Source organism: Sinocyclocheilus grahami, unplaced genomic scaffold (genome assembly GCF_001515645.1).
Source record: "Sinocyclocheilus grahami isolate Dianchi unplaced genomic scaffold, SAMN03320097.WGS_v1.1 scaffold300.1, whole genome shotgun sequence".
Taxonomy (NCBI): domain Eukaryota; kingdom Metazoa; phylum Chordata; class Actinopteri; order Cypriniformes; family Cyprinidae; genus Sinocyclocheilus; species Sinocyclocheilus grahami.
Genome location: NW_015505479.1, coordinates 984,832 through 1,011,094, shown reverse-complemented (window position 1 = coordinate 1,011,094; position 26,263 = coordinate 984,832). Strand labels below are relative to the sequence as shown.

The following is a 26,263-nucleotide window of genomic DNA, read 5'->3' as shown; positions in this document are numbered from 1 at the left end:
TCTGTGGTTGTGTATACAGTACCTGCCATTCAACGGCCAGAGCTGATTTATCCAGACCATCAGCAGACACACTCAAAGTCTTCACAATATCAGCGTTCAGACAGTCCGTTTTATTCCCGTACTGATCAACAAGTTCTACATCTGAGAGAGAAACACAGGTTTTAAAACGGAATGTTTTTAACAAACACAAAACTGGTATGTGATCTACAAACAGAGCGTCTGTGTAAGCAAGGACACAATCAGTTTCAAAAGAAATTACATATATGACCCTGGAGCACAAAACCAGTCATAAGGGTCAATTTCTCGAAAAGCTGAATAAATAAGCTTTCCATTGATGTATGGTTTGTTAGGATAGGACAATATTTGGTCGGGATAAAACTATTTGAAAATCTGGAATCTGAGGGTGCAAAAAAATCTAAATATTGAGAAAATCATCTTTAAAGTTGTCCAAATGAAGTTCTTAGCAATGTTATTATTATTATTATTCATAATATAACAAATTTAATCAATATTAACAGTGAATCTTATTGTAAGATGTTACCAAATTTTGTTGTTATTGTTGGTAACAATTAATAATTTATAGCATTCATAAATGTAAGTATTTGATAACATACAAATATATTACTGACTGTGGTTATCATATGTTTGTTCATAAGATACCATAAACACAAATAAAAAACATAATATAAGCATAAGACAACCATTACCAGTAGTATTTTTGCAAACTGGAGCACAAAACCAGTCATAAGGGTCAATTTCTCGAAAAGCTGAATAAATAAGCTTTCCATTGATGTATGGTTTGTTAGGATAGGACAATATTTGGTCGGGATAAAACTATTTGAAAATCTGGAATCTGAGGGTGCAAAAAAATCTAAATATTGAGAAAATCATCTTTAAAGTTGTCCAAATGAAGTTCTTAGCAATGCATATTACTAATCAAAAACTAAGTTTTGATATATTTACGGTAGGAAATTTACTAAATATATTCATGGAACATGATCTTTACTTAATACCCTAATGATTTTTGGCATAAAAGAAAAATGTATAATTTTGACCCATACAATGTATTTTTGGCTATTGCTACAAATATCCCCCAGCGACTTAAGACTCCAGGGTCACATATAAAGAAACCTGGGAATTTTGTAATCACATTACGACTCGCTGATTTAAAGTCAAACCCAATTATGTCGTACCTAAAGATGATACTTACATACGTTTCCAGACAGAATTTCTCCCATTTTCACAGTCGACTCGCTGAGGTTGACCCGCAAACGCTCAGGCTCATCTGGACGAGGCCTTCAGAGACACACACATGCAGAGATATGCTTTTGTTTAGGTATATAATGAAAGACAGACAGACAGACATGTGATGCAACTGTGTGTAACTTACACAATGATGAAGGAAAAGTTGACCGTGTGCTGGTCGTGGAAAGACACGTGGTAGAAATGCTCTCTCTGTGCTTGAGACGGGACACTTAAAGGAGGCAGCTTTCCCTGAGAAAGCTCTTCTGCGTTTATATCTGCTGTCCAATTCACCTTCAAGAAACACACAAACACATGCACATCAGCAAATATTATTTTGATACTGTGCACAATATACACACTGCATGAAAAATATATTACACATAATAATAATATTGTATTTGCTATATTGTTATATGCAATATTATAAACCGTAAGATATAACATATAGCATTTCTGTATTTGTTATATTATTATGGTACATTATTCAATATATTAGATATAACAAACATAACATAATACAATACTATTATTATTATCATAATTATTATGCATAACAAATATAACCAACATTAACATATAGAAAATTCATGAAAAATTACATAATATTTTGTTGTTGTTCGTAACAATTATTTATAGCATTTATAAATACAGGTAATTGTTAACAAATATACTACTGATCATGGTTATCAAATATTTGTTCATAACGTAACAACATAAATACAAAAAAAAACATTTTGGTTGTTGTATGCTATGATACACAACATGTATATCAAATAAAATATTGTTATATAACTATATTATACAAATAAAATACAACAAATAAAATATTATTATTATTATTCATAATATAACAAATTTAATCAATATTAACAGTGAATCTTATTGTAAGATGTTACCAAATTTTGTTGTTATTGTTGGTAACAATTAATAATTTATAGCATTCATAAATGTAAGTATTTGATAACATACAAATATATTACTGACTGTGGTTATCATATGTTTGTTCATAAGATACCATAAACACAAATAAAAAACATAATATAAGCATAAGACAACCATTACCAGTAGTATTTTTGCAAATTAACATTTAGGGCCAGTTTTACGAAACGGCAGATTTGGGCGTGGAAATTTCTGCGGGTGATTTACTAACAACACGCAAATTAAACCACACAGATGCAACATCTCATTTACATATGCAATTTACCAAGAGCAGCGCAAATTAGCTTAGTCACGAATAAACAATAAAGGAATAAATATGAATGACCTGGTATTGCGTGACTCCTAGATGAGGGTTCCAAGTCGTCTTTTATTTCCTGAAGCAAATTAATAATATCATGGCTTGGCAAACGATATGTTCGGATAATGTGTTCTTTCCAAATAAATTAATACATGTGTAAAAATCTGTTCTCTGCAGTGCCTCTCCTAGCAACAAATTGCATCCATTTCAAGTGCAAAGACATGCTTTTTATGGGTGTTAAATAATGGCGCAAATGCCAGTAATTTGACGAGCACAAACGTTAGTAAATCTCGTAGCGTGATTCTTTTGAGTACTCTCCTCCCATAAATTTTGCGTCTGAAAGGGAAACTTCCAGAAATGCATATTCAATAAGGTCAGGTGCAAAAATCGCTGTGTCCACGCCTTTTCAGCGCTAATTCTTCACTGCGCGTCTTTAGTAAAACCTGACAGTACTATTTTAACGCCAAAAGACGGTTTGCGCGGGCGCAAGCTGTTAGTAAAACTGGCCCTAAGCAGATTCATAAATGCTATAAAAATTGTTAACTGTTACTTTATGACACCCACATCATTGATGAATGTTAACGTATGCTTCTAATTTATTTTGTGTGTTCGAATATTATGTCATAAAAAGGTTGTCAATATTGTTAAATCGCTCATTTTATTGTGACTCATTTTTTGGGGCTTCACTGCGCGTCTTTAGTAAAACCTGACAGTACTATTTTAACGCCAAAAGACGGTTTGCGCGGGCGCAAGCTGTTAGTAAAACTGGCCCTAAGCAGATTCATAAATGCTATAAAAACTGTTAACTGTTACTTTATGACACCCACATCATTGATGAATGTTAACGTATGCTTCTAATTTATTTTGTGTGTTCGAATATTATGTCATAAAAAGGTTGTCAATATTGTTAAATCGCTCATTTTATTGTGACTCATTTTTTGGGGCCGAGTATTACAGTATGTCAGTGCAAACAGATTTAGTCACTAAAAGTAAACCTTAATCATGCTGGTGAGTTTTGGCCGAAGGGAAACCAGTCTATTGCCCTCATCATACAGTCTGAAGCGCAGGTTTCCTAGCGCGTCTCCTGCCGTCCAATCAATGCGCTCGGCGTTCTGCAGCACCATGAGATCATCAGAGCCCTCTTCCTGTCTGTAGATCTCCAAACGGGATATTCGTGAGCTGGGCAAGACGCGGAGCTGGCGTTCCACGCACGCCACTGTCCTGTGGTTCTGCATGCACAAAACAACTCAAGTTAAATTATAAAATTAAACAGTCAATACACTTTACTTTTATGAAAGATTCATTAACAGTTAAACTCTGAGTTGGAGGCATGTAAGGTCAATGCAATTTTATTTATGGGGTCAAAAATTGAAAAAAGGAAACGTATGCACAGATGAATCATTCATTTGTAAAATAGATACGCTGTGGCTTTATACAAACAGCATGCTGATTATCTATATTTTATACACATAGCAAAGCAATCAACAAACAATTACGAGCACTAATTGAACTCTTATTCTGAACACCACACACTATTCTTAAAAAAAAGTGAAGAACAATTTAACAAAATAATTAATCACTACAAATCAAACTCTGAAATTTGAATTTAAAGTAGAAAAGACAGATCATTTATCAATACTTTTATATAAATATAAAATATATATTTTTTTTAATTGAAAAAAGGTCTAGTATTATTTGCTTCTAATATCAGCCAAATTGTACAATATTGATAAAACACTGATGGCAAATGCTTAAAGTCACAAATATAATGTGCATGCCTATTAAATATGCATTTTTTTGTATCTGGATTAAATGCACACAAAGCAACATGCATCTGAACATTAAAAGCTAAATAAATATTTCCATAATAATTAGGGATGCACAATATTATCGGAATGACTTCGGAATCGGCCGATAATGGTTTAAAATGTAAACATCGGCCCGATATGTAAAATTGTGCCGATATGTCTTGCCGATAAGACGAATAACTCACATGAGCACAGGGTGTACTAGTGATAAGATCAAGTCAGCATTGTGGTCATTCTTTAAACAATTTTTTGCCTGAATGGTGATTAGATTCACTGTTTTTGATCACTGCATTTGAACTGAGAATGCACGTCAGATAACGAGTTTTAATTCCCTAGGGGGCGCGGTTGGCCTACTTGTAATAAAATGAAAGTAAAATGCACAAATAAAATTAAGATTGTATTTCTGATTAAATAAAGCAATAACTGATGTTGTAAAATCAAGAGCAGGTTTTGAATTAAATGTCAGAAGATATAGCTTACATGAACAAACATGACACTTGTAAATTAAATAGATTTATTTATTAATGTGTAATATTTTTTCTTTTTTCAAACGAGCTCTGAAATGAACTTTAAGAATGTTTGCAACTCTTTATACCATCTACAAATGTTAAATCTTTAAATAAAACGTTAAGGTTACCACTGCAACCGTCTGAAAAGTGACTGATTTATAGTTTATTTATAATTATTTTCAAAGCTTTCAATGTACTCTCATTATAAAAGAACTTCATTATTGTTTGTTTAATTCTAACAAACAAGTTTTTGATAAAAACTAACTAAAATTTAAAATTATTTGTTTAGAATCTCTGCACAGGAAAGACTTGGTGTTGTTTCCAAACAAAAATAAATATTGGTATCGGTACCAATATCAATATAGGTATCGGTACCAATATCGGTATCGGTACCAATATAAATACGAATATACCAATATCGGCATCGGTACCAATAGCAATACCAATATCGGCATTGGTACCAATACCAATACCAATATCGGTATCAATATCAATATCGGTATCGGCAAAAACGAGTTGAAAAATATCGGCATATTGGATATCCGCAAAAATCCAATATCGTGCATCCCTAATAATAATATATTGGTTATACAGTAAATAAAGAGATTAAACACATAGCAAATGATGCATCTTACAGGAATGTTGAACTTAGCAGTAAGGATTTGCTCAGCGTTTACGGTCTTCAGCAGAAGTGGTTTGGTCAGCAGGAGTCCAGAGCCGGTGTTACTGCAGTCCACAACATCCACGGGCAGATCAGGGGCTCCCAGCAACTACAAACACACATTTACAATTCAAAAGATGAACTGTAGTTCTGTGCCATTCAATGGAAGGTCTTTCATAAAATTGAGTTAACAAAAGTTTAAATTAAATTAAACATGCAATAGGTGAAACATGCAACAATCATCCAAAAAATTTCATTATATATATATATATAAAAAAAAAGTGTTCTCAGATTCTATATAAACTTTTTAATGATATAATTGTTTATACTCCACATCATTGTAGAAATATAAACATTTAATCAGTGGCTGTAATTACATTTTGTCTTCATGACAGATTTATTCAAACATTAAATAATGAAGACAACATGTTAAGAAAAAATGTAATGAATATGTAATATAGTGGATATATTAATCAACATGCTCCTTTCTAGAGTTATTTTTTTATAGCTGACTATTGAGTTAAACTGATGAAGATGTATTCTTAATTTGCTGGTGCTTTTTCTATTTGCATGTTGCAGTGCGCTGAGCTCTCTCGGCCACCGTAATATAGAGATACAGATATATATATATATATATATATAGAAATATAGAGAATCCGTTTTATTTCAATCAAATGTGCAGCCACATCTATTTATTTTAGTGCTGTCACACTATTAATCGCATCCGAAATAAAAGTTTTTGTTTACATAATATATGTGTGTGTACTGTATATTTATTATGTATATATAAATACACACACATACAGTATATATTTTGAAAATATTTATATGTATTTACATGTATATATATATATATATATATATATATATATATATATTCACAAATTTTATATCATATATATTTAATATATAAACATAGCATATTTTTCTGAAATATATACTTGCATGTGTGTGTATTTATATATACATAATAAATATACACAGTACACTACACACACATATATTATGTAAACAAAACTTTTATTTTGGTTGCGATTAATCGCGATTAATCGTTTGACAGCACTAATTTATTTTGATTTTACATTCAGTTAAATTATTAGCTTTCCAACCAGTCGCGATCCCACACTTGAGAAACCCTGAGTTAATCTTTAAATGTTTTAATTATCGGTATATAAAAACGTATATAAAAACAATAGAAGTCTACAGCATGTCCCCAATTAGACAGGCTAATATGCATGCTAAGTAAATGTGTGTGCATTCACCAAATAAATAAAACTGCTAAGTCACTAAAAGTCAGTAAATACATGGTGTGTGTTTGTCGAGGAGTGCTACCTGGCAGCGGACAGTGAGTTTAGGCTGAGTGGTGATATTCTGGTACTCATCGTGAACCTCAACTCTGAAGTTTGCTGGAGTTCGATTCTCAACAGAGAGCACATCACTGTCTGGCAACACCACGAGAGTGTGCGGAGGGCCTGGAAGATAAATGTCACCTGGTTTTTAACATACTGCTTTATATTTCCTCTTTCTGTTGCAGTTTCTGTGTTGTTTGTCATACCAGGTTGCAATAGAATTTGAAGAGACTGACTGTCCTGCTTCAGTCCTGGGATGTGCACCTTCACTGTGTACATCTGTTAAAAATATCACACACATCCAAGTGCTGTGCTAATAGCGTCATTGCAAATATTAAAAAAACCCTTCATGCATTTTTTTAGCAAGAGCGTTCTCATAATACAGTATATGTTGGTTACACAATCATATACACCATATCAGTCAAATACAATCTTGAGCACAGATTTCAGAAATAAATCGAATAACTCTTTCTCTCTTGATTAACATACAAAGATACCTTCATGTTGATTATTTGTGATTAGTTTATGCTCTGAAGAAGCAGTGTTGGGTAAGTTACTCTAAAAAAGTAATTAATTACTAGTTACTAATTACATCTTCAACAGTGTAATTTCATTACTGTACAAATTACTCTCTCCAAAAAGTATTTAATTACTTATTACAAGTTACTTTCTAAATCCTATATCAACCTCGACAAGTTAATGATATAAGGATAGACATGAAACGGTTATTTTAATTCTTTCAAATAAATAATAGATAACTACATAAATTATTCTGGTCACACTTTAGATTAGAGTCGAATTATCACTATTAACTATGACTTTTACCTCAATATACTCCTAATTACTGCTTATTAATACTTTGTCAAGTAGTTGCTCAGTTTAAGAATTGGGTAGGATTAAGGATTTAGAATTGCAGAATAAGACATTAATATGTTTTTCTTAAGTAATAATAAACAGCCAATATCCCAGTAATATTCATGCTAATAACCAACTAGTTAATAGTGAGAATTGGACACTAAAGTGCTACCAATATTCTTATTAACTCACCAAAGTATTTGAAGTGAGAAGAGTACATGAAAAGCATGCACTTTAAATTTTGATGTTAAATCCACTATTGTATTGAATATAAATGTTCTACAGTCTATACGCAGTTTTAAGTTCAATCACATAACTAATTAAATTACAGAAAAAATAAGAGTAAACCCTTACTTTACTTTCTCAAGGGAAAAGTAATTAAATTACAGTAACTAATGACTTAATAACTAATTACACCCAACACTGGCTCTGATTAATTCAAACACTTCAGTTATTACGGTTTAACTCAACATTTGAGAATCATGACCATCTGTGATTATTGTGAAACTATATGCAACACACTGCCAACCTTGTTTTGATGACTGATCTTTCCCATGGCCCTCACATTTTTGATGACACAAGTGGTCCCAAATGCGATTCCCTCATAACTTAGCTGTAGTGAACTAATGAGAGATTTTACCATCAGAAAAACGCACAAAAACTATACTTCCAAGATTGAAATTCACATTCATGTGCATATGAAGTGAGTGCATTATTCAATATGATTTTAAATGCGACAATTTTCTGCAAATAAAATTGTTACAAACAAAACCACAACAGAATGAATCATTGCACATCTCCAAAAAAAACGCATTAGCAACATTTCTGTTTATTAAAGAATTGGTTGAGTGAATAATTCAATGACTCACACATAAAGATAGTCAATTATCATTAACCCACAGAAGGTGTCACTAAAAAAGCTCTTCATAAGCTCTTAAATCAATTCAATATTAATTCAGTTAAGGGTTTCTGCAGGTTTTATGAAGGACCATTTAAAGCTTTTAAGGATAAAGTAATGAAAATGTAAGAAATCAATTAAATGCAACAATACAACATGGTCTCTAAATTTAAATGTCTTGTATCATCAAGTGTAAATGCATTGCATTACTTTCTGATCACACTGCAAAAAGGTGATGTCCTTCTGCAGTATTTTGGTCTTGTTTTCTAGTGCAAATGTCTAAAGATTTTTATATCACAACGCATTTACCTAAGAAGGAAAATGACAAGAAGTCTTGTGTTCTGAGAAACTGGTCAAAATGAAATTGAGTTTATAATTAAAACAAGAAAAATATCTGCCAATGGGCTCAGAAAATTCTTAATTTAAAGGGACAAATGTTTTCATACCCCTTTGAAACTCACTGAATTTTGTTCAGTTTTTTTTTTTTACAAGACTTCATGTCTTCATTTTGCATCTCAAGTAAATTGATCTTGATTTAAGGATGTTTAGATATTTCTATTGGAAAACAAAAAGATAATTATTTTTTCGCAATGCATGCATAATTTAATGACTACATGAATTTAAAACTGATTTAAGATCTTTTTAGAATTTGTGGAAGGGCAAATTAAAACCTTTTTAAGAGCTGCAGAAACCCTGAATGTTATTTTGCTTTAAGAATTGTGTTTCCGAATTATTTTTTATTTTAAGATATGCCATTGTGTTCATAGTTTGTTGGTTTGTTTTTGGGCTTATTTTGTTTTCAGAATTGTCATTTGTTTTGCACAAAGTGTCCCAATTCTGAAGCAAACCTAACCCATCATGCATTGCTTCACTCAGTTTCATATTTTGAATATGGCTTTCAGACAACATATTCTCATTTTATTTGATACATTATAAAACAGAAGCATCACAGATGAGCATTATGTCAAGTGTCTGAGGATGAAACTGATTTGCGTGCATGTGCGTACAAACACTATTAACATTGGTTAATAGCAGTATAAAGCAATGAACAGCAACAGGAAAGGGTGGAAAGGATTAAATCAATGGTCAGACAAAGTTAGGACACTTCTACAGTCTGTACTCAGATCTCTACAGAGTTTGTGTGTCTATACTTTGACCTACCTACATTCCAGCTGGGGTTTAATGTCACAGGGTGGCTGGGTGGGATAATCAAACTCATCCCTAAAATCTAGAGGAACACTAAAGGGAACTCCAACATGGACAGGAGAGGAAATTATGCCTATAACAAAAGATCCTGCTTCACCTTCTGTTGGAGAAACAAAGACAAAGAGTGAGAATTTAACACGGCATCTAACAGGAGATGAGTTACTTCAGTCAAGCGTTATTTTAGCATCACTGAGACACTACTGTCATTATTATTCATATTAAAATTTTCATATTTTCCATTTTGATTTTAATTGTAGTTTAATTGTAAGTCATTTTCTTCAGTTTTTTTTATAAATGTCTGTTTTTTCCCCCAAGTTAGACTAATGAGAAACGTTTGCCTTTGCAACAAGTTAGTTTTATTACTAAAAACAAACATTTCAAGATGGACAGTTTACAGTTTATTACTAGTAACAAAAATGTTTTCTTTAGATTTAGTTAACTATAACAACCCTGCTTCACTCTTAAAACTAATTTTTTTTTAATTTAGCTATTTAAATGAATAGTTCATCCAAAAATGAAAATTCTGTCATTATTTATTCATGTTATTCAGAACGTGTGTGTTTTCATTGAATACACAAGAACAATTAAATTTTAGCAGCTTTTCCCATAAAATGACAGTTCATAGTGACCCAAACTGTAAAATTCTCCCCAAAACGCTCAAAATTATAATTTATTTTGCGGTTTTTATTTACCAACAAATATTTATTAAATTCAGGCTCTTATATACACGTTGCAGTCACTAAAAACTGAAAAAAATCAATGGGTTTCTGTTTGCAAATTTCAAGCAAGAAAGCAAGAAGGACACAGCATTTTTATACTTTAAACGTTTGTGCTTGTGACCCAAACTGTAAAATTCTCCCCAAAACGCTCAAAATTATAATCTATTTTGCGATTTTTATTTACCAACAAATATTTATCAAATTCAGGCTCTTATATACACGTTGCAGTCACTAAAAACTGAAAAAAATCAATGGGTTTCTGTTTGCAAATTTCAAGCAAGAAAGCAAGAAGGACACAGCATTTTTATACTTTAAACGTTTGTGCTATAGAAGCACACATTAACAATGTCAACTCAACTCGAATGCGATCACAGGTGGTCACAAAAAACACAGAAGACACTATACTTCCAGGAATAAACAGCTGACCTAATCACCTGCGAAGGATCTTAAAACAAGTTCTGAGTTCGCAGCTACATACTTGCATACTACTCTTACTATTTTTACAGTGAGAGTAGTATGCAGATCTGAATTCAGCACAGATGTGAACAGGGCCAGTGTGTTGGTTTGTTTTACCTTTAATGGAGAACTTGAGGGTGTGGTTGGGGAGTCTTTTTCCGGCCCATTCGCTGGCCGAGTTGTCACTCAGCATGGTCTGCAGATGCAGCGTGTACTTCCCAAGCTTACTGAGATTCTCTGGAAGTAAAAACACTCACTTAGTATTATATGAGATGTACAGCATACCCAAAAACGGTGCTAGTAAGTCCTCATTTCAAAAATAAAAACAAACAAACATAAAATGAGTCAAAACACTGACAGAGACTCAGCCACAGGAAAAAATTATTTTAATAAACAGTTTAGATGTAAAAATTGTTTATCAATAGATTACAGAAGAAAACTGACCAGAGACACTCTTTGAAAGTATATAATACAATTTGGCTATGAATTGAAAACAGACATTTTAAAATGCAATTGTATTAATCAATTTTATTTTAATTAAAAAATACACATTTTTTTTGTTTTGTTTTTTTGAAGCATTAATACTACAAAAAATGTTTTAAAAAGAAGCATATTTGAATCATGTACAAAATATTTAAACTCTAACAATGGTAAAATTCTACAAGATACATTGGTAACACTTTAAAATAAGGTCCAATTAGATCATGTTAGTTAATACATTACTAACAATGAGCAATACATTTGTTACAGCATTAATTAATCTTTGTTAATGTTAGTTCATGTTAGCTCAGGTACACTAAATAATATCAGACACAACTTTTGATTTTGAAAATGTATTAGTAAATGCTGAAACTGACATGAACTAAGATTAATAAAAGCCAAGTATTTTTATTGTTAGTTCATGTTAATTAATTACTTTTTCCCCAATCACCTGCCATATTTATGACCATCAGTGGTGCAAAGTAACAGCAGTGGACTTCTAGATCCACATTTATATATTTAATCCATATCTGCCTCTCTCTGCATGCAATGCTATAATTGGAGAGGGATTGTGGATTAGATGCATCTAAATGTCCACGAATGGACCTGGTATGGATCAAATCCAAGATTCGTCTGTTTTTCTTGATATCTCTGTTCATGTGCTTTCGTATTCACCAGTAGTACTTTGCCCTGCTGATGGTGAATTATGGCGAATCAATGGAATCGAATATGAACACATGTGATGATTCGCTGATTTTTACCCATGGGCTTGAACCAGTATTCCCACTTGGATGAATGAACACCAATGTGGGAGTTCGTCTGGACGTCCCCTTTAGGAGCTGAAGGAAGAAACAGATTAAAAAAAACTATGTCACAAGCATATCGTGCATAAACATTACAAAAATATATATGAACAATACTCATGTCATTGCATATATAAATATACACACATGCATACGAAACATACACATGGCATACAAAAAACATGATAAAATTATCATGCACTGACTACAAACAATAATGTAGTAAATGCAACTCACAGTGCCAGATGACTTTTAGCTCCATCAACAGTTTCTTAGTAGTGCCAGCCACGGGCAGCCGAGACATCGAGTCTCCTTTTTTGTTCAAAATCTCCACTTTAATTGGACCTGAACAAGAAGAGATGTATACTAGAGTATATAGGTCTGTAGTGTTGTTAGTACAAGATTAGATGAAGGAGCTGTTTTTGATGAGAGTATATTATGGGGGATTTTTTTAAATAATGTAATAAAGTTATGAGTTAAAGGAGTAGCTCAATTCCAGAACAAAAATTTACGGAGAATGTACTCACCCGCTTGTCATCCAAGATGTTCAAGTCTTTCTTGCTTCAGTCGTAAAGAAATTGTGTTTTTTGAGGAAAACATTTCAGGATTTCTCTCCATATAACGGACTTCTATGGTGCCCCTGAGTTTGAACTTCCAAAATGCAGTTTAAATGCAGCTTCAAAGAGCTCTAAACGATCCCAGCCGAGGAAGAAGGGTTTTATCTAGCGAAATGATCGGTTATTTTCCAAAAAAAAAAAAAAAAGTACAATTTAAATACTATTTTAACCTCTAAACTCTATGCATTCCGGTTCATGACAGTTAGGGCATGTCTAAAAATGCCCATCTCATTTTCTCCTACAACTTCAAAATGATCCTACATCGCTGCAGAAGCACCGACCCAGTGTTTACAAAGTGAACATGCAAAGAAGATCAAACGCCCTTTACAAAAAAAAAAAAAAAAAAGGGGTAAAACCGCGATGTAGGATGATTTTGAAGTTGGAGGAGAAAATGAGATGGGAGTTTTTAGACACACCCTAACTGTCATGAACCGGAATGCATAGAGTTTAGAGGTTAAAATAGTATTTAAATTGTAAATTTCTTTAGAAAATAACTGATCGTTTCACTAGATGAATCCCTTCTTCCTCGGCTGGGATCGTTTAGAGCTCTTTGAAGCTGCATTTAAACTGCATTTTGGAAGCTCAAACTCAGGGGCACCATAGAAGTCCATTATATGGAGAGAAATCCTGAAATGTTTTCCTCAAAAAACAATTTCTTTACGACTGAAGAAAGAAAGACAGCGGGTGAGTACATGATCTGTACATTTTTGTTCCGGAAGTGAACTACTCCTTTAATGTCTTCGGCCAATACCATATACGGTAAGTTTTGCACGGCAAGGTGTGTGTGAGTGAGTGAGTTTGTTTACCCATGGGTGTGCCAGCCGGTCGAGCTTCATTCTCAGCCCAGGCGTTTCCCTCAGGCCACGTAACCCTCAGCTGATCTGGAAGTCTGATCCCCCCCAAAAAATTGTAATTAAATCTCACACTGTGCTTAGTTATGTAGGCCTATAATTCATTCACTAAAAGAGGAGGGTACCTGGATAAGACTTTTTTATACTGAGTATCGTTGAAAATAACAGAATAAGCTAGGGCTATAAGATTTGAGGTAAAAATCTAATTGCGATTTTTCCTAATAAAAACTGTGTTTGCTTTTATGACTGCACAAAAGTGTGCTCATATCAATATGGCTACATAATAATAATAATTATTATACAATTTTATTAGTATTATATTTTTATTTAAAGGAACTCTCCACTTTTTTTGCGATTTTTCCTAATAAAAACTGTGTTTGCTTTTATGACTGCACAAAAGTGTGCTCATATCAATATGGCTACATAATAATAATAATTATTATAAAATTTTATTAGTATTACATTTTTATTTAAAGGAACTCTCCACTTTTTTTTCCCAACTCCCCTAGAGTTAAACAGTTGAGTTTTACCGTTTGCGAATCCATTCAGCCGATCTCCGGGTCTGGCGGTAGCACTTTTAGCTGTAGCTTAGCATAGATCATTGAATCTGATTAGACCGTTAGCATCTCGCTCAAAAATGACCAAAGAGTTTAGATATTTTTCCTATTTAAAACTTGACTCTTCTGTAGTTACATCGTGTACTATGACCGACGGAAAATTAAAAGTTGTGATTTTCTAGGCCGATATGGCTAGGAACTATACTCTCATTCCGGTGTAATAATCAAGGAACTTTGCTGCCGTACAATCGGTGCAGCAGGCGCAATGATAGTTACCTAGCTAGGGACTATTTTCAGGCGCTGCGTAATATCATTGCTCCTGCTGCACCCATGGTACAGCAGCAAAGTTCCTTGATTATTACACTGCAACTTTTACTTAGAACACGATGTAACTACAGACGAGTCAAGTTTTAAATAGGAAAAATATAGAAAATCTTTGGTCCTTTTTGAGCGAGATGCTAACGGTCTAATCAGATTCAATGATCTATGCTAAGCTAAGCTAAAAGTGCTACCGCCAGACCCGGAGATCGGCTGAACGGATTCGAAAACGGTAACACTCAACTCTTTAACTCTAGAGGAGTTGTAAAATGAGCCTATTTTCAAAAAAAGTGGAGTGTTCCTTTAGTTATAGTTCAGTATATATATAGCAGCAGTTTTATTTAACTATAAATTAAACTATAAATCTATGAAATTATAGTTTAATTAAATAATTCGTTTTATTTAGTTATTTATATACTTGTGTGTTATTAATGCATGTTGTTATTATTTATAAATTATATTATTGTTATTAAAAACAAATAATAACTACATAAAACAATAATTTCATTATGTATGGGAAGATGGTTGGTGTTCCCAAATGCACAATAAAGCTACCCAAACTAATTCTCTTTACTGTTAAGATGAAGTACAGATTACAGCGACAGGTCTTACTTTGCGAGCTCATCCTCGATTTTCTTCTTAATGTTTGCAGCTGCAGCAAGCCTGTCGATCTTAGAGATGGGAACGATCCTCAGCTCATCATACAACTCCTTTGGTTCCTATGAAAACACATCACAGAGACGTACACCGAAGTAAAAAGCCACAAAAGATTCAAAACATTGAGTTTATACACTTTCGACTAGAGATGCACAGTATATCGGCCACCATGTCGGTGTACACATTCTGGTTAGAACATAACTTAGTTTAAGTTCACTTGTGCATTTGCATCTTCTTGTGCATATATAAGTCGTAATATAATGTTTATGCTGTATAAATATCTGATTAATTTAATATAGCCTAATTAAGTCTCTAACAAATGCAGCTAAAACAGCAATATTAACTTAAAATGTTTCTTTTTAAAAAAAAAACATTGGTGCATTATTAATAATAACTACAACTTCTATCTTCCTCTCATTATTATCACCAGCAATATTAAAAAGTTTAATTCAAATAATTGCATTATTTCCGTGCAGAGGCTATTCCACCTGATTTATCCATGGCACATGCACTTTGATTGTTTATACGCAAGTAATGTTGTCCAATGACCTGTTTGCAGTATTTACGCGTCATGTTATTTATTTGTAAGGCAATGGATGTTTTTTTTTTTTTGGACTAAGTTGACAATAGGAGTGTAAAATTTATTTAAAAACTTACATTGGTTCAAACTAGGCTACTGTACTAGATATGTTTGATTTATGTTGAAGTGCTTGGGACGTGGCTTTTAATGGTGAGACTCTTGTTTTTGTAATCAGACTCTTAAAGATTATATAAAAATTGATTAAGATGTATTGACCAGCATATCAGTTACATGGAAGCTCGTTTCCGCCACTGAATAAAAAATAAAAAAAAGGTTATTTTGCAACTTTTTAGCTGACTTTTTTTCTCAGAATTGTGATATAAACTTGCAATTGCGAGAAAAACGTCAGAATTGTTGTCAATTCTAAGAACATATCAGTCTTTTTCCCCTCAAAAAAGTCAGAATTGCGAGATGTAAACTCGCAATTGTGAGAAAAGAAGTCAGAATTGTGAGAAAAAAATTCAGTGGCGGAAACGGGATATTTTACACTCTAATTGACTACTTTATTGAATAAGTATATATGTACACTTCAGTCCAATACATATTTGATGAGTAATGCAATTCCTCCTTTACCTTTTTGCATGGAACCAAATTTTTCTGCAGCAGTTTATTACTGCTACAAAAGAAGTGATATTGCCATCAACGGGGCATTAAAATCTAAATGCAACCATCAGATAATGAGATGCTCAAAAAAAAAAAAAAAAACGGTTGAGAAGAAAAGATGCATGTTAACCACAAAGGGCTTTGAGAATTAAGAATGGGAAAGTTACTCTGAAACAGTTGTGTAGGGAATGAGCCGCCCATTCCAGAAGCACTCAAAGATCGGCCGCTTGCCCCGAGCTTCAGAGTTCAGAATTACACAATCTTCATCCTCATCCTCTGACGGACCTAAAACACAAACACACAGGCCTATAAAGAAAAATATCTAGCGATGCACACTATTTCAGTGTTTTTCTGGAATCGGCTATTATTAGAGCATCTTTCTCATGTCTGCCATCAGTGTGGAATATACCTAATGCATATGGATCCACTGGGTATGTTTCTCGATCGTAGAGGAATGGGTGATAACGGATCAATCCCTCCACTAAGGAATCTCCGGCGCCGGTGGCTTTGAACTCAAATGTAGAAAAACTAGAGTTGATATACAGAGTCTGCATGTCATTCTCCACCTCCCTCAGATTCATCATACGCGGGACTCGAGGAGAGCGCTCGAGCAAAGTGATCTGAGAAATAAGAGAGAAAGAGCAAACAAGGACACTAAAAGACTGTATGATCAATGCATTTAGTGGCACAAATTCACACGCATCTGTACCTGAATGTCAATGTTGGAGACGTGGTCATTTATTCTAATTTTTTCCTGGTCGTTTCCATCAACTCCATGTATATAGTAATGGTAAGTATGCCTGAAATTATACAAACAGCATTAAATGGCACTTGACTGGCCTTAAAGGACCAGTTCACCCCAAAATGAAAATGAACTCACCCTCAAGATATGAGATGTAGATGAGTTTGTTGCTTCATCCGATTTGGAGAAATGTAGCATTACATCAGTGTCTCAGCAATGGATCCGCTGCAGTGAATGGGTGTCGTCAGAATGAAAGTCCAAATAAGACCAGTAATCCACAAGTAATCCACACCACTCCAGTCCATCAGTTCACATCTTGAGAAGTTAAATGATGTGGGTTTGAAAGAAACAAATCTAACATTAAGATCCAACAAGATGGACTGGATTGGTGTGGATTACTTGTGGATTAATGTGATGTTTTTATCAGCTGTTTGGACTCCCATTCTGACGGCACCCATTCACTGCAGAGCATCCATTGCTGAGACACTGATGCAATGCTACATTTCTCCAAATCTGATGAAGAAACAAACTCATCTACATCTTCGATGTAGGGTTAAAAGAATTGGCTCATAAAAGACATTCGGTTGCAAATCAGACGTCACAGGTCTTGCTGTGCTTATTGCTGTGTAAAGCAACCAATGATTAAACTATTAAAATAAACAAAAAATTTAGACTGAAAATTTTTTTTTATTTATTTATTTTTTTTTAAGAACCAGGATTCCCAAAGTCTTGGAAAACCGAGATATATGTTTGCTTTGTACACGTTAGTATCAGTCATGGAAATGAATAAAATCGTAAAATTCTATGGCCATTAATTTAGAACGTAGATACGTTTTTCTAACTAAGCCAAGCTCTAAAATGCTTTATTCAGTAGCAATTGTGATTCAAATAAATATGTTAAATGGTAACACAACGTTGAAATGATTTATTTGGTTAAATGCATAAATTACATGGAAACTGAAAATCTAATATATGAAATGTAGTTTTAAACGTTTAATTAGAATTACTGCAATTAAATTTCAATTTACAGATCCTGACAAAATATTAATGAAAACAAAACTAAGGTTGACGAGCCTTTAAATATCATTGCGAACAATGGGAGACAAAAAGGTTAACCACCATTTCCTAATAAATTTAATTCTACTCCTAGTAATATAACTCTTAACATTTTCAGCAAGAACTCTCATGCAAAATTTAGAATAAAAATAAATAAATAATAATAAATAAAAAAAATTGGCCTGATCTAAGGGAGAAAGAAGTGTGCATTTGAGACGTACGCCAACTCTCTGGTCCACAGACTGAAATTGTGTTTCAGGAAGGTGACGTGTTCCTGTTGGACTCGAGTGATGACAACTGCAGTAAAACTCTCCTTTCCTTCTTCTTCAGTCACAATGGACCGCAGAAACGGCTCCTCGCTTTCATTCACGTGTGAGTAATCGCCAGGCTGCAAAAGAAAACACACACGCATATGCATTTAAAAATAATATCCATGCTCCAACAATAGCTGCGTTTACATGGAGCCTAATAATCTGATCGTAATAGGACTAGAAGCACAATCGGAATAAAAAAAAGTCACATGTAACTAGGGCTGCACGATTAATCGAATGCTATTGTCATGCGCATTTTGTTAAAAAAGCTGGTTCTGTAATCAGCAGGAAATCATCATGTGCTTTCAGATGGAGCAGCATTTACTACACAGAGCTTCTACACAGAGCCACAGAGTTAACTGACAAGTTACGCAAAAAAAAATTGCAGACGATTTTATTGCGCGATTATGAAATCGAAGAAATTGTTCGCGATAATGACAGCTGTTTGCATAGCTTCTCAGTGAACTACGGCTCTGTGAAGTAAATGCTGCTCCATCTGAAAGCATGTGAAAATACCACATTTAATAACATAGTTTTACTCCAAACTCACTTCATAACGTCAGTCGAGTGTTTGAAATAAATCCTTCTGTGAGATGATGTGACTTCTTACACAGAATAAGGCACGCAACATATTTCATAGTATTTAAGCAGTGATAAAGGCATTGCATTATAAATTATAAAAATACTTTCTTTTAATGAAAATTAGAACTCAGATAAACTGTATATTGCCGTAGCCGGGTGTTTATTAGTCACGTTGAATCAATGAAAGCAGTTGAATCTTCTGTTTATTCAGCTGCAGCGATAGGCATTTTCTGGGTTTCTTCTGCGAGGCGTATTTGGCGTTTCAGAGCGAGAGCGCCCTCTGGCCTTTGGATGGAGATTTACTGCTGATCACAGAACCGTGCTTCACTGAAAGATACATGACCGTGCTTCACTGAAAGATATGACAATCGCAGCTTCTGTCGAATCGCAATCTCGATTTATCGTGCAGCCCTACATGTAACCATGTCAATCGGATTGGATTCGCCAGATCGGATTGTAAGGGGTGGTTTAATCCTCTTGTAATCCGAGAGGGCATGTAAACACTTGACCAGAAGCTTGTGACATATAAACACACATATCAACCCCATCACTTTATTTAGTGTTCATGTAAACAATACGTTCGGATTCGCCAATCAGAATTCATTCATTCCGACGGAAGCAAAAAGTGTCCATGTAAACGTAGCTAGTGACATGAGATTAACTGAATTTCCCTCACCTTCCTGTTTCTAATGAAGCCAGAGTAAATGACTTCCTTGTTCATCTGCTTGCGCTCAAAGTCTTCTTTAGACATGATAAATTCATGAACATCTGGAGAGCCTGCAGGTTTACTGATCATCTGGAACACACATTGAATTAAAAGAATAGTTCGATCACAACAGGGTTTCTGCAGGTTTTATGAAGGAGAGTTTTTAAAGACCTTTTTAACACCAAGTAAAAGAAATTAAGGACCCAATTAACTGGAACACAATCCGTTAATATGTTCTCTAAATGTAAACGTCTGGGGAGCAGAAAATGAGTCCTATTAGCAACTTACAAAAGATCTCCCAGGGAGACGCTGTGTGTTTCTAGGTGAAAGCAAAAGCACTTTATTTGGCCTTCCGAAAGTAGATGCATTTAGGAATCTTTAAGATTACTTACAACAGAACAGCAATGCATTTTATGGACGACCGTTTCGTGAACCTAGGAGAGGAGGTAATTCTGACTTTGCTATGACAATCTGGTGCTTCTGAATCAGCTACTGTTTTGTTATTAGTTTAAGTATTTGCTATTGACTGTTCAAATGCGGAGTTTTGCGCATCATGGGTGTGTGTGTGTGTGTGCGCGCGCGCGCGTGCGTGCATGCGTGTGTGAGAGAGTGAGCGAGAGCGAACGAGCGAGCACGAGAGAGAGAGAGAGAGAGACAGGGTCACATCACAGTGGAGTCAGCCGTCTTAACCGTGGCTTGTGTACTGCAAACACATAGCAGCTTCATCACTGTGTCTGTCACACGACTCTGTTCCCCTTTCGGGATCTGTCTTTACATTTATTTTGAAAGATGAAGCTCGCGATTATGGTAAGGGTACATAACCCAAAGAGCGCTTGCAGTGTTCGGCCAATCACAATGCACTGGGTCAGCTGGCCAATCAGAGCAGACTGCGCTTGTCTGAAGGAGGGACTTTGTAGAAAACGAAGCGTTTGAGAGAGGATCTACAATAATGTACAGTATTTGAAAAATAATGTGTTTTTTGAACATTAAAGCATGTCAACATATTCTGTTACACCAAATACACAAAATAATGATCTTTAAAAAAAGCATCATATGACCCCTTTAAGACTTTCTGTTCTGTTTGTACCAACGTGAGAATGAGTAAATGACTGTCCATGCAACCATTTACATGTTAAAATGCATTAACTATCAATCAGATGACAGACATCATTTAGTAGATTGTGTACAAAAGGTTTTTCAGCAATGTTTTGATAATTTGGACAATTTGTGTATCAAATACAATGCAGTAGGATTTATAAGGTTAATTTCCCATTGCTCACACAATTTCTATGTATTCTATGATGTTTTTCAATAGAAATATCTAAACAGTCTTGAATCCAGATACATTTAGGTCTACTTGAAACCCATAAGGCTCTTTAAGAACACAAATGAAGATACTTTTTAAATTCTCTCATCATTTTTATGCATTGAAAGTCTGTGCAATCAAACTTTATGAACCAAAAATGTGAAGACATTGTAAAAGTAAATCCATATGAATCAATGCTCTGAAATGCACTTCAAAGTAAGTGTTTACACTTTTACTCACTAGTTGGTTTTGCATATTGAGCTGGGTTAGAAGAAAGCACTTCTGCTTTAATTAAAAGTAACACAAATAAATGCAATAGATGTGTTACAAGTAGGGCTGTCAAAATGGCTGAAAAACTAAATTAGAATTTTTTTACTTAAATATCAAAATTCTAATTATATTCGAATTTAAAATGTATAATTTCAATTAGGGTGAAGAAAAGCTTTTGGCTTCTCTTCTGAGGACACAAGTAAAATATTACTAATGCACGTTTATTCAAAGTGCATAACGTTTAAAATAATGCTTATAAACCAAAGTTGCTTAAACAACTATAAACAAAACAGCATCATGCATGTATGCATAGTTTAATACAAAAGGTCGAAAGCCAATCACACAGATTACATTTTTCATTTAAAAACACGAGTTGCAGTGGGATGGGGAAAAAACCCAGCCATAAAGTCTCAAGATATGTTTTTTCAAAGTTGAACTTGCATTAATTTTACATGGCTTTCTAAACATGCGGCTCTTTTGTGCGAGACGCGAGTGCAAAGGTGATAGATGTCCCTCTAGAAAATGCGTGAAATATGCGTTCTGTGTGAACGGCTTGGTTTCAGTTTTGACGTAAACAAGATCTTCTCCGCATTGATGTTCTCTTTTTCCGCAATATTTGTAATTAACAATGCAGCAGCGTCGCATCTAGTAGCTTCAACTGGATAGACTAACAAAAACATTCAAATGCAACGACACTTACATCGTCATCGCATCACGTGCACCACTAATAAGGCTGCCTGCTTCTTAACGCACACCTAAAATTCGAATGCAAGGTTTTTTTTTTTTAATTAGACGAATATTCGAAATTCGAATTTTTTTTTTGACAGCCCTAGTTACAAGTGTGACATTTGTTAAACAAAAGTGAACACACTGCGTGCAAACATACTCGGACAGACTGGCCGATGTAAAACACAGCCTGTTTGCCTCCGACTCCAAAATAAGAGATGTCACTGTTCAGACTGCGCGGAACTGGATCCGGCCGCACGTAACCGGTTTCTTCACTACATCAACAACAAAGAAGAGGAAGACAGCTGACAGTTTTATCAAAACAAGCTCCATAAGACCATTTATATAGGCATGAGACAATCAGTACTGTTCAGCTAGATATTATTTCACATTTTTGACAAGTGTAGTCAAACGATTAATCGCGATTAATCGCATACAAAATAAAAGTTTTTGTTTGCATAATATATGTGTGCGTACGGTGTATATTTATTATGTAGATGGGTCAAAGACATTAAGATGTCCGCATCAAAAGAAATGTACAAAAGTGATTTTATGTCCATAGAAAGCACATTAAATGTAAGTAAAGTGTTTACTTTTTGGAGAAAAGTAAGTTTTTGGAGAATAAAAATGTCAAAATTTGGTTGAAATAATGTTACATTGTCATTCAGTGTAACACAATATTTATGTAAAAATTCAAACAACATGCTTATTCTGACGTGTACATATTAAAATATATGAAAGAATAAGGGAGCATATTAAATTTGATTGTGTTTTAAATTAGTAAAAAATTCTTACTGACAACTGGGCAAAATCTAGGATAGTGGCACATTTTCTATTTATTTTTTGCTCCGAAAAACAAAAACAAAATTGCAATTAAATTATACAAAATTTGTTGTTGTTTTTCCTAAAAAAAATTCTAAGCAGTATTACACTTATTGTTTTTATGCTTAAACCCTTTTTCGTCTTTGACCCACATATAAATACACACATACAGTATATATTTTGAAAATATTTACATGTCTATATTTATATTGATATAATTTATATTATAAATAAATATATTTAATATATAAGCATAATATATTTTTCGAAATATATACATGCATGTGTGTGCATTTATATATACATAAGAAATATATACAGCACACATACATATATTATGTAAAAAAAAATAATAATAAAAAAAACTTTAATCGCTTGACAGCACTATTTTTGACTCATAATCTTCACTGCATGATGAGCATGACCAGAATTATGCATTGTTTTGCAGTGGCTAAATGCATTTCATAATACAATAGCCCAGGGAAGAAAAGGCACAGGTTTTCTGAAGAGCACACCTCTTCATGCCGTTTTCTCGTATAAACTTGGACAGACGGTAAACGGCCCAGTTGTTCAGCTGTTTAGATGTCATTCCACAGCCGTTATCCATCACCACAACAGCAGGTCCTCCCTGAGACTCATCAAACTGCTGGAAAACGCAGAGAGAGAACAACATCCAGTTCACGGAGACTAATAGCTGCTCAATAAGTGTCACAAAAACTACTGCTTGCCCATGACAACGCACTGAATGCATTCGTTTTTTTTCGTTATTTTTCTCAGATGACTATAAAATGTGATATTTTTATATTGCAAAATGAAAATGCATGCAAAATGCATTAGCATGATCAGCATCAAACCATGAGCTAACTAGACAAATAACATTTTAGACAGCATAACCACAGTTTGATTTTGGCAAAATCTAAAAACTGCAAGCATACCTTGCAAAAAAGAAACCTTGCTCAATGAAAAGATGTCAAAGGGAAATTATAATTTTATATATAACTAGCCCATAAAATTACAAAAATAGTTCAATCTAATTACATATGACATAATTCACCTCAATATTTATATGCTATATAGACATATAACAGCCTTATAATATATGCTTGTAGGGCTGATTATAAACTAAATTACAGTCATTTTAGTTCGGCAAGTGAGGCATGATGGTGGTTCTTCACCTTTTAATAAATGTGACCCTGGACCACAAAACCCGTCATAAGGGTAAATTTTTCGAAATTGAGATGCATACATCATCTGAAGCTGAATAAATAATATTTCCATTGATGTATGGTTTGTTAGGATAGGACAATATTTGACCGAGATACAACTATTTGAAAATCTGGAATCTGAGGGTGCAAAAAAATCTGAATATTGAGAAAATCTCCTTTAAGGTTGTCCAAATGAAGTTCTTAGCAATGCATATTACTAATCAAAAATTAAGTTTTGATATATTTACAGTAGGAAATTTACTAAATATCTTCATGCAACATGATCCTTACTTAATATCCTAATGATTTTTGGCATAAAATAAATTTTGACCCATACAATGTATTGTTGGCTATTGCTACAAATATCCCCCAGCGACTTAAGACTGCTTTTGTGCTCCAGGGTCACATATATATGCATATATATCAATGACATTGAGACAGTTCACAAGGGTTTGTAATAAAGACAAGGTTGAATTCTCACCAATCTGATTTCAATTCTCCTGATTCCTGAGTTTCTTGCTGTGGCTGACAGCGCGTTATCGATGAGCTCAGCGAAGGCATAGGCTGTAACACAACAGAAAGAGAAACTGACATGGTGTTCAAGCGCGGCAGCATGGTAGAGGTGAGCGTGCAAACTTACGCAGCGCCTTCTGTCCTTCACTAGCGTAGTACTCGTACATGCCACACTGCACCAGAGTATGGTAGTGCGGCAAAAACTCGATCCGCTCTTCAGTCGCCGCAGTCAGCTTCTGATTCGCAGACTCAAACAGGTGCAAGGTTTTCCCATCCACCAGCTCCTCTGTAGCATCAAAACACACAAATCCACATCAGTACATCAGTTAAACCCTTCAGAACGAGTGACAGGACTGAAAACTGTCTTTACTGCTCTTGCTTTACAACTTAAAACTTCAAATACAATTTAAGTTTCAAATCATTAATCATTTAAAATCATTGAATACATTTAAAAACTGTAAACAAATAAAATGACATATGTAAATAAATCATATTTTATTTACTATTTGCAGTTTTGTAATATAAAATATGTAAAATATATGAAATATTTAAAAATAGATTGAAAAACTGTAAATAAAATCAACTAAGTAAATTTAATATTTTTATATATAAAAATACTTAATGTACAACTTTTAGAGCTTTTATAGTAAAAGTTAAAAAAAATACTATTTTTTTAATTTTCATATGCATAACTGCCAACAACAAAATGAACAATGTGTCAATATTTTCACTTTTTAAATAAAATGTAACAGTTTCGCTTTTGAAATCAAATTGATTTATATTTTATTTATATTTAAAAATAACCAAATGAACATGCATGCAAATTTTACAAATATTTATTACTTTTTTGTTTTGAAAAAAAAAAACGAAAATAGATGAGTAAATGAATATAATACTACATTTTAAAAACCTTCAGAGCTCCTACTGTAAAAAAATAAAAATAATACATTAAGCACTACTGTTTTTACATTTTTTAAATGTTAAACTGTAAACAACAAACTACAGCACAGAACATAGATACATAAAGTTTTTTTGTATAAAAAAAACAATTTTAAATCACAATAAAAATATACTTAAAAACTAACAAAGCGACCAAAAAATTAAAACGACAATGTAAACAGACAAGTTAATAAATGCCACATTTAATTTTTCAAAATAAATGTTTTGAGCTCTTACTGTAAAGTTCTGCGTCGATCTCTCCTCGGTCCGTCGTGCTGATAACAAAAGTCTCGTTTGTCGACAGTGAAAACTCCTAAAATGAAAATAAACCCATATGGTTTACCATAGAGATGTTATTTTACCCTGGTAAACAGGGCGGTGTTACCTGCAGAGATGCAAACAGGTAAAGCACATGCTGCACACGGAATTTCTTTTAAAGATATTTGTTTTACATGCTCATTTGTAGTTACTTTAAGGCATTTTTAAAAATATTTTTTATTCTTATATGTCCAAAGCTGTAATTTTTCACACACACACACACACACACACACACACACACACACAAAAATCTTGTTGCAACATTTAAAAAAACTCAAGATTGAATATTTGTGACCCTGGAGCACAAAAGCAGTGTTGAGTCGCTGGGGGATATTTGTAGCAATAGCCAACAATACAT

General features: G+C 33.7%; 2 protein-coding genes across 2 annotated transcripts in view; both read right to left on the bottom strand.

The window, feature by feature from the left end:
- The window catches only part of LOC107601143 (structural maintenance of chromosomes flexible hinge domain-containing protein 1-like), a 34,259-nt gene extending 22,003 nt beyond the window's left edge, over positions 1 to 12,256 (bottom strand). Inside the window, 11 exon segments of the mRNA XM_016293198.1 lie at positions 23 to 141; positions 1,211 to 1,296; positions 1,391 to 1,536; positions 3,478 to 3,711; positions 5,435 to 5,569; positions 6,793 to 6,932; positions 7,016 to 7,088; positions 8,194 to 8,287; positions 9,724 to 9,868; positions 11,061 to 11,180; positions 11,875 to 12,256. Coding sequence (XP_016148684.1) covers positions 23 to 141; positions 1,211 to 1,296; positions 1,391 to 1,536; positions 3,478 to 3,711; positions 5,435 to 5,569; positions 6,793 to 6,932; positions 7,016 to 7,088; positions 8,194 to 8,287; positions 9,724 to 9,868; positions 11,061 to 11,180; positions 11,875 to 12,082 — 1,500 coding nt within the window. The 5' untranslated portion in view covers positions 12,083 to 12,256.
- Positions 12,138 to 26,263, bottom strand: part of LOC107601142 (structural maintenance of chromosomes flexible hinge domain-containing protein 1-like) — an 18,173-nt gene continuing 4,047 nt past the window's right edge. The window contains exons 2-16 of the mRNA XM_016293197.1: positions 25,825 to 25,900; positions 24,776 to 24,934; positions 24,617 to 24,699; positions 23,446 to 23,576; positions 22,269 to 22,383; positions 19,777 to 19,896; positions 18,429 to 18,595; positions 17,119 to 17,209; positions 16,819 to 17,029; positions 16,577 to 16,694; positions 16,380 to 16,422; positions 15,182 to 15,288; positions 13,650 to 13,732; positions 12,464 to 12,571; positions 12,138 to 12,262 (exon numbers count right to left, since the gene is read on the bottom strand). Of these exons, the coding sequence (XP_016148683.1) occupies positions 12,138 to 12,262; positions 12,464 to 12,571; positions 13,650 to 13,732; positions 15,182 to 15,288; positions 16,380 to 16,422; positions 16,577 to 16,694; positions 16,819 to 17,029; positions 17,119 to 17,209; positions 18,429 to 18,595; positions 19,777 to 19,896; positions 22,269 to 22,383; positions 23,446 to 23,576; positions 24,617 to 24,699; positions 24,776 to 24,934; positions 25,825 to 25,900 (1,737 nt within the window). The remainder of the gene's footprint in view (positions 12,263 to 12,463; positions 12,572 to 13,649; positions 13,733 to 15,181; positions 15,289 to 16,379; positions 16,423 to 16,576; positions 16,695 to 16,818; positions 17,030 to 17,118; positions 17,210 to 18,428; positions 18,596 to 19,776; positions 19,897 to 22,268; positions 22,384 to 23,445; positions 23,577 to 24,616; positions 24,700 to 24,775; positions 24,935 to 25,824; positions 25,901 to 26,263) is intronic.